Source organism: Agrilus planipennis, unplaced genomic scaffold (assembly GCF_000699045.2).
Source record: "Agrilus planipennis isolate EAB-ADULT unplaced genomic scaffold, Apla_2.0 scaffold93, whole genome shotgun sequence".
Lineage (NCBI taxonomy): Eukaryota > Metazoa > Arthropoda > Insecta > Coleoptera > Buprestidae > Agrilus > Agrilus planipennis.
In genome coordinates, this window is record NW_020438867.1 from 536475 (window position 1) to 545837 (window position 9363).

The 9363-nt window shown below is 35.2% G+C and overlaps 1 protein-coding gene across 1 annotated transcript in view; it reads left to right on the plus strand.

Annotated features, from left to right (window-relative positions):
- Positions 1-9363, plus strand: part of LOC108739688 (dynein heavy chain 7, axonemal-like) — a 40234-nt gene that overhangs the window by 23916 nt on the left and 6955 nt on the right. The window contains exons 28-45 of the mRNA XM_025976093.1: positions 2-26; positions 88-235; positions 1019-1231; positions 1287-1459; positions 1529-1784; positions 2692-2991; positions 3269-3498; positions 3579-3804; positions 4088-4270; positions 4383-4608; positions 4710-5051; positions 6182-6410; positions 6465-6618; positions 6678-6811; positions 6874-7065; positions 7115-7341; positions 8258-8436; positions 8495-8685. Of these exons, the coding sequence (XP_025831878.1) occupies positions 2-26; positions 88-235; positions 1019-1231; positions 1287-1459; positions 1529-1784; positions 2692-2991; positions 3269-3498; positions 3579-3804; positions 4088-4270; positions 4383-4608; positions 4710-5051; positions 6182-6410; positions 6465-6618; positions 6678-6811; positions 6874-7065; positions 7115-7341; positions 8258-8436; positions 8495-8685 (3628 nt within the window). The remainder of the gene's footprint in view (position 1; positions 27-87; positions 236-1018; positions 1232-1286; positions 1460-1528; positions 1785-2691; positions 2992-3268; positions 3499-3578; positions 3805-4087; positions 4271-4382; positions 4609-4709; positions 5052-6181; positions 6411-6464; positions 6619-6677; positions 6812-6873; positions 7066-7114; positions 7342-8257; positions 8437-8494; positions 8686-9363) is intronic.

Sequence of the window (9363 nt, forward strand, 5' to 3'; positions counted from 1 at the left end):
ATAATGCTGTGGCATCTGGACACAAGGTAACATTGTTAAAAAACAATAGGAAATTTATTTGTAACTAGCTTTTGTTGAAATTTTCAGGGGATTTTCTAAAGATTTTGATCCTGTTATAGGACAAATTGTACAAGCAACTCTAGATATTTACAAAATGAGTAGACAAAACTTGTTGCCAACCCCATCTAAGTCTCACTATTTGTTTAATTTAAGAGACTTCTCTAGAGTTATTCAGGTATTTTATTATGCATAAAATTTACTTATCAAATACGAATTTATTTACTGAAAAATGGTAATACGGTAACTTCAAGATAATTAAAAAATAATCAAATTTTATACTACCTAAAGAAAGTTCTTGCAATCTAGTCACAGCAAATTCCAAATAGAATTAATTAATTAATTAATTACCAACTGAGATGTAAGACCCTCGTCAAACGCTTTGAAATGCTACAATTATGGCAATATACTACCTATACCTACTTTGATATTAGTTATACTTCGTTTACTTTCTGTAGCGATGTGACCTTTAGTTTGACCGGCGCAAAGTAGAAAAGAACAGCACTAGGTCAGAAAAGGAAGGGAAAGGCCAAACTCTTAACCGGTAAGGAGCGTATAATCCGTACAGTACTGCACGGAAAATTGACCAATTTAGCCACTTCAACTGCATTGCTCATATGTGTTGTTATTGGTACCATTTACTACTGAAAATATCAACGAGATGTTTATTTATATTTGAAGACACATTAAAGGCTTTAACGCTTGTTTTCGACTCGCACTACTGTTCATGATTGAACAAAACTTTCGGCAAGTACTGTATGAAAAAGTATGTTTAATGAACAAGAGTCGAGAGTATAATGAGCTTTTTTCTCCCTACCTGCGATTTTGCCAGCGCGCATCCATGACATTGGAAGGGGCAAATCGCTAGAGAAAGTAGATGAAATATAGATATAGATCATAGATGTTGGTCGTTATAGTACGTTTTACACTCCTTTATTTTTTACGAGCAATTTTTGAGTAGGGGGTTCTATTGTCAGTCCCTGAAGTAATGGAAAACTTAGAAGCAATGAAGCGACTATGGGTTCATGAAGTATTACGTGTATATTATGATCGTTTAGTGGATGATAATGACAGAAGTTGGTTGGTAGGCGCTCTTCATGAAGTGGCTGCCGACAAACTGGATCACAATTTTGATAAAATGCTGCGTAGACTCGCATCTCCTGGAAGCACTTATGTACAGACCTTTTATGTAATTTTACTCGAAGTTGTTAAATTTAATTTTTGTTTAGATTGGTGAAGCGGAACTACGAAAATTAGTTTATTGCGACTTTGCTAATCCAAAAGCTGACACGAGACATTACGCTGAAGTTTTAGACTTAACCGAATTAAGAACTATAGTTGAAGGTTACCTTGCTGAGTATAACAACATGTCCAAAAAACCAATGAATCTTGTGCTATTTAGGTTTGGTCATTTAAAATTTAAATGTAACCAATGCACAAGTTGCACTACAATAATATAATTTTCTTCAAGGTTTGCTATAGAACATCTAACGAAATTGTGTCGAATCATTAAACAGCCAAGATGTCATGCTCTTCTGGTTGGTGTAGGTGGTTCTGGTAGGCAATCGTTAACAAGATTAGCGGCTCATATATCAGAATACGATATATGCCAAGTAGAAATAACGCGTCAATATGGCATGACTGAATGGCATGAAGATGTTAAAGGGATACTGCGAAAGGCAAGCAGCAGCGATCAGCACGTTGTCTTCCTTTTTACCGACAGTCAGGCATGTTGATTGTTAATAATCTAATTATGTGCACTTTAGATTTAACGATTATATTTACGTATACGTGGATATAAAAAAATGGTTGATTTAAACCGTTCATTAAAAATTTGTAAGGAATGAAAAGAGGAACGTTCTCAAAACTTTGGATGTCCCACTTTTCTTTCTATTTAATAGAACGAGAGACTCGAATCTCTCAAAGTGGTGTCTCGATAGACATAGTTAAAATTTTTTCAGAGATCCCAGTCTTTCTACGAAAGACTCGAGTCTCTCAATTTTTCAGTTTTATTCATTCAGTCTCTCTGTGAGAGACTCAAATCTCTGAATTAACAATTTTATCGTTCGAGTCTCTCATACAGAGACTGTGAGAGATCCATAAAAACACCTAGGCAATAACTGAGAGACTGTGAGAGACGCTCACAGAGACGCTGAAAGACTCTGTGAGACTGAAAAGTTTTGTTCAGGGTGAAAAATTCAAGGTGAAAATATTTGTAAAATTACAAGTGAAGAAAGAATTATTATCTGGGGTACCAATAAAATGACTTCCGAATTTTCTTCTTCAAAGTGAAAAAATGACAATCGCTGAAGTTATTTATAATTATATTCATTTATTATTGATGTATAAGGTTATTTTATCCGTGTCTTCAAAAATGGAAAATAGTGAACAACATTCATTCAGACACATTTTAAATTAATTCAACATTCATGAAAAGAAACGTTTACATGTTTCATTATCACTACCTACAAATGTTGGTGAAGGGGCAATCCCTCCCTCTAGAGTATTCTAGTGTAAAGCCGAAGGGTAGGGCGGAAGGCCTTCGTATAATGAATTTTGCATTGTTACCGAATAAATCACTAAATATGTAAATAAATAAATATATTCTTGGAAGGTAAATAAAAAATCTTGCAGATTAAAGAAGAAGCATTTCTTGAAGATTTAAGTAACATTCTTAACGCCGGTGAAGTCCCAAATATATTTACTACCGAAGAAAAGATAGAAGTGTGTGAAAAAATGCGCCAAATAGACCGACAGAGAGACAGATCGCTGCAAACAGACGGCAGTCCAGCTGCTTTGTTTAATTTGTTTATCCAAATTGTTCGCGAGCAATTGCATGTTTCATTAACTATGAGTCCGATCGGCGATAGCTTCAGAATTAGAATAAGGAAGTTTCCAGCTATTGTGAATTGTTGTACAATCGACTGGTTTCAGGTAAACAATTACAGAACGAACAAATAATTTAAAATAATTGAAAACGAAAAGAAAATGTTCACATGATCTTTGGTGAGAACTAAGAAATATTATTAAACATGCCTACATATATGGACCATTTTCTGTTTGATCGGTTATTGATCGGAACTGCATGCTGATGAGATCAAATACAGTATAAATCGCGATCAGTGTCCGGTGGTTTCGATAAATAACCGACCAAGAAATGAAATATTTATTTTAATGTTTATAACAAAGTATCGATTTGCAATATCGACAGGCATGGCCTGAGGATGCTTTGCTAGCTGTCGCAACGCGCTTCTTGGGAGAAATCGATCTCGTCGAGAAAGAAAAACTCGTCTGTATTGACATGTGCCAACTATTCCATGTTACAACGCAAACACTTTCTGATGAATTCTATAGGAGATTAAAGCGATATAATTACGTTACGCCTACATCATATCTGGAACTAATTAATACGTTCAAGGAGTTCCTAGCTAAAAAAAGAAAGTAAGATTACTCACCCTTTCAGTAAACAACACAGTGTTATATTTGTATGAGTGAACATATATCTTTTTTCGATTTTAAAGGGCGATACTTCTGGCCAAAGAAAGATATGAAGGAGGTATCGGTAAGTTGGAGTTTGCCGGAAGTCAAGTCGCTATAATGCAAAGCGTATTAGAAGCCCTGCAACCTCAACTTGTGGTTGCCGCAGAAGCTGTAGCCATCACCATGGCGAAAGTGGAAAAGGAATCTCAGGAAGTTGCAGAATTTGAAACGATTGTTGTTGCTGACGAAGAAGTAGCCAACGAACAGGTCATTATTAAATAATCTTGCTATTAGAGCAGCGTTTCTTAAACTGTGTAAACCGGAAATTAAAAGGGTTTCACCTATTAAACAGTTTAAGAAATGTTGAATCAGAAAATAGAAATTAAAGAAGTAGCAAAAAGAACAAATAAGTAGCAAAGGAAGTATACTACTCCTTATTTCCTTTTATATTTTGATGAACTTTTGGTAGGTCCTGTTCACGTACTGTTCATTTCAGTATCTAAAGGTTGTAATTTATTATTTAAACAACAATTTTATTTTAAAAATGCAGGCGAAAGCAGCGCAAGCGATAAAAGATGAATGCGATGCTGATTTAGCCGAAGCAATGCCAATTTTAGAAGCCGCATTAGCAGCTTTGAACACACTGACACCTGCGGACATTACAATTGTCAAAACCATGAAAAGTCCTCCAAAAGGGGTGAGACTTGTCATGGAAGCTGTATGTATTTTAAAGGTAATCGAAGCAATGTGATTAATAAATTATTGCTCAATACATAAAGTTCTTAGCTACTTATGCTTAGAGGATTTAAGTTTATTTTTAATTAGTGTTTTATGTTTAATATCAGGGGGTTAAACCTGACAAAGTACCTGCACCAAGTGGTATTGGAACCGTTGAAGATTATTGGGGTCCAAGTAAAAAAGTACTTGGTGATATGCACTTTTTGGATAGTCTAATAAATTTCGACAAAGACAATATTGATCCTAAAATAATGAATATGCTAAAAGGAAAAATTCTAAATGACGAGAATTTCGACCCTGATAAAATTAAGGTTGCTTCAACTGCTGCAGAAGGTTCGTTATACATATCAAATAGATATATAGTAGCGATTAGCAAAAATCTAACCAAAACCGTATTTGGATTAAAAAGTACATTCGAATTTTTTCCCCTATAGGTTTGTGTAAGTGGGTGATTGCCATCTCAAAATACGATAAGGTAGCAAAGGTGGTAGCACCGAAAAAAGCTGCTTTAGCTGAGGCCGAAGCGGTTTACAATACAGCGATGACCGCACTGGAACAGAAAAGAGAAATTTTACGGCAAACAAGAGAAAGATTGGCAAAATTGGAGGCTACTCTCGAAACTGAAAAAACTAAACTGCAGCAGTTAAACGAGGAAGTAGATAAGTGTCAGAAAAAGCTCACCAGAGCTCAAGAACTCATAAGTGGATTAGGAAGTGAAGGTGCCAGATGGTCATCTACAGCTAAATCATTAGGAGAACAGTATTTTATGTTAACCGGTAATATTCTACATTTGTATTTAACTAAGGGATGAATATCTGATTTATGAATTTTTTTTTCCAATTTGATCAATTGCCCTTTGACATTCATGAAGCGTCAGCTTAAAAAGCTGAGTCCTAATCGTCAACTATTCATGATGTTCTAAAAATGTAACCAAAGAAATTAAAATTAATCACTAAAAGCGGCTCATTCCTGTTTACCATAAACTGTTTTTGAAGAATGGATAGACTCTTTCGTCCATTTTGAATGTGGGCATTATCAGCGCGAAAGTGATGATAAATGTGTTGCAATAATATATCAGGATTTGGCAAAAACCAAAATATGTTATTTCAATGCAAAGCCTTGCCCTGAAACTGCCATTAACTTTTAATTAACATAGTAGAATGAAGATTCGGGCTATAGGGCCGTGATCTAAGTGAACTATTCTGTCCAGACGTTTCGTCAGCTACTCATGACATCCTCAGTGATAGTGCTGCGTTGACAACGTGAGCGTAGATTATATCTCGACATGAGTCACTGTCATGACTTCGAGATATAATCTACGTCATGAGTCACTGTCATGACTTCGAGATATAATCTACGTCATGAGTCACTGTCATGACTTCGAGATATAATCTACGTTCACGTTGTCAACGCAGCACTATCACTGAGGTTGTCATGAGTAGCNCTTCGAGATATAATCTACGTCATGAGTCACTGTCATGACTTCGAGATATAATCTACGTCATGAGTCACTGTCATGACTTCGAGATATAATCTACGTTCACGTTGTCAACGCAGCACTATCACTGAGGTTGTCATGAGTAGCTGACGAAACGTCTGGACAGAATAGTTCACTTAGATCACGGCCCTATAGCCCGTCAGCTACTCATGACATCCTCAGTGATAGTGCTGCGTTGACAACGTGAACGTAGATTATATCTCGAAGGCATGACAGTGACTCGTGTCGAGATATAATCTACGCTCACGTTGTCAACGCAGCACTATCACTGAGGATGTCATGAGTAGCTGATGAAACGTCTGGACAGAATAGACCACGACCCTATAACTGGAATCTTCATTCTACTATGGATTCCGGCCGTGAAAGCCTTTGTTCTTATATTTGTATGAGTTAATAATTACGTTTTAGGTGATGTTCTTATCAGTTCAGCCGTTGTTGCGTATTTGGGTCCATTTACTATGCAATTTAGACAAAAGCAAATCGAGGAATGGGTATTGAATCTGATGAAATACGGAATTGTCTGTAGTAAAAACTTTCAATTAACCGCTATCCTGGGGGAACCCGTCGTTATTAGACAGTGGAATATTTTCGGTCTGCCTAGCGATTTGTACAGTGTAGACAACGGCATTATCGTTACGTAAGGAAAGATTCGAAAATTAGCAGCAAGATTTAATCATTTTATTCTAATTAGAAATACACGACGATGGCCATTAATGATAGATCCTCAAGGGCAGGCGAACAAATGGGTGAAAAACATGGAGAAGAAAAACAATTTATTCACAATAAAACTGTCTCAGCCAGACTACACGAGAATTTTAGAAAACGCTATTCAATTTGGACAACCAGTAAATTATTTTTTCTTTTGTATTTATTGGTAATTAAATGCAAACAAATCAAATCTTAGGTGTTACTGGAGAGCGTGTTAGAAGAATTGGATCCAATTTTGGAACCAGTTTTATCGAAAACAATTTTCAAACAAAGTGGAGCGTGGTGTCTAAAGTTGGGAGATGCGGTTATTGAATACAATTTTGACTTTAAGTAAAAAAATTATGGTGTATTTATTTTATAACAATTAATATTACCTTTACATGTTAATGTAGACTTTATATAACCACGAAGCTCAGGAATCCCCATTATCTGCCAGAAGTGGCCGTTAAAGTTACACTGGTGAATTTCATGATCACTTCTGTGGGATTAGAAGACCAACTCTTGGCAGTCACCGTGGCTAGAGAACGACCCGATTTAGAAGCTGAAAAAAATTCTTTAATTGTCCAAGGGGCCGAAAACAAACGGTAAAATTTTCAATTTCATATTTGCTTTGATTAATCAACAAACTTTCAGAATGTTGAAAGAAATTGAAGGGAAAATCTTAGAAGTACTCAGCACTTCAGAGGGTAACATTTTAGAAGACGAAACTGCTGTGCAAATTTTGAGTTCGTCAAAAACTTTATCAAACGAAATATCTTCTAAGCAAGCGGTTGCTGAAGAAACTGAAAAAATTATCGACAAGACAAGATTGGGTTACACTCCCATCGCTGTACATTCTGCAGTTTTGTTTTTCACTACAGGTAAAAATTGTTAAAAGGATTAAATAAAAACCCAAGAGAAAGCATGAACATACAGCATAAAATATAAAAATTGCATCCAGCAAAGCAAATTAGAAATGCATTGGATAGTGAGCGGACGACCGAGTACCTAACAAAACTATTATTTTGTTAATGGTTCTTCTAGCGATTTTTCCATTAAATACCACCGCCATGAACTTCCTAAACCACATTAAATCAAAAAGTCCTTTAAACACTAAACCAACGAAATTTTAATTCTTGATTGGCGGATTTTCAACGAGAGGGTTGAGTTGAAACCGTTAAAATGAGGCTATAATGTTTGTAAAGACTAAAAGTCTGTAGGGTGACAAAATCAAACCATTAATCAAAACCTTTTATACCAACAAGCGACAAAAATTATAACTATACCGAATAACAAATAATTTAGAACAGTAATTAATCAATAATACAAATTAGGGCAAACAACTTATCCCAATATAATCGTAATTACTAATTTTCATTAGGTATGTTTTTACATAGGCTAAAACCACAGCGCAATTAACGATAAATTTAAGGAACATCATCTTAGTTATTTGAATTTAACAATTAGAAGCGTTGATAATCCTTTCCTTCTGGAGACTTAAAAATATATTGAGATATATAAAAATAAAGAAAAAATCTTATGACCTAAGATAGACCATCTATTATCTAATTAAAATTAGATCTCACATGCATTCAAGTTTAAGATAAATGAATAATTTCAATTGCGGATCTTAAATAGGTATATAATGAGCTTTAATGAAATTTAGTTTAACTGATTACAATTTAAATTTTTTAAACTTTTTATGTGAAACCTTAGGATGCATTGTTTTATATGAGAATCATCTTCCACAAACTTTTTTATTATCCAAAACAGTACCTATATCCTGATACATTTTAGCTGATCTCGCAAATATCGATCCAATGTACCAATATTCACTTGTCTGGTTTATGAATTTATTCAAAGCAGCAATTGATAATACGGAAAGAGCTGACGAGGTTGCAGAAAGACTTCAAATCTTAAAAGTCTACTTCACATACTCACTGTATGCAAACATCTGTCGAAGCTTGTTTGAAAAGGTGCCAGTAGTAGCAGTAAACATTTTACTTTTTATTATATACTTTGTTGATATTTCAGGATAAACTATTGTTTTCTTTGTTATTAACCATTAATTTATTAAAATCGGAAAACAAAATCGACCAGTCGCAGTGGATGTTTCTTTTAACAGGTGGCGTGGGTTTAGATAATCCCTATAAAAATCCTTCAACTTGGTTAGTGGATAAGTCATGGGATGAACTGTGTCGACTAGATGATATACGAACATTTTCGTGAGTAACTTTTAATCCATTTTCAAACTTGAATCGAATTGCTACTTTTGCAACTTTTGCAACAGAATTAGAATCGATGCTTGTTGAAATATCAATATTTTAATGCACAGGTACAGTTCCGATGTGGTATCAGAAACTTACCAAAAATTGCGCCCTCGGCATTTGGGGAGTTGCTAATAGCAACATGAAAAGGTGCATTACAGGGTGTGACGTGCAAATGAATAGTAGATACCAATTATTACATTTTCTACAGTTTTTGTAAATACTAAGCTACGATAAAACTTTCCTACATTTTTGCCATATTTATTTAAAAAACTGACTATCCCAAGGAATGCTAATAAATCTCGAACGAATAATGAGTTTTCGTGTATGTTTCTTATAATAACAAAATTAAATGAGTAATAGAAAATACTACAAATGGCGCGGTAAACGCCATCTGTAATACGATGCTACATTTTAGGATTACGTATGCTCCAACAAGGTCCTTTTTGGATCTCATCAGCGCGTCGCAGGCAGCCCCGACAGAACACAGATCAACCCCCACCTGCTGTCTTAACAGCGCGTCCTAGAAAATCCAAAAAGATCGAAATCGCGATCCGCGTCTGGCAGTTTCGACAGAATACAGACCACTTCGAATTATTTTATTCGATTATGGTAACGTGCCTATCACGTTGAGGT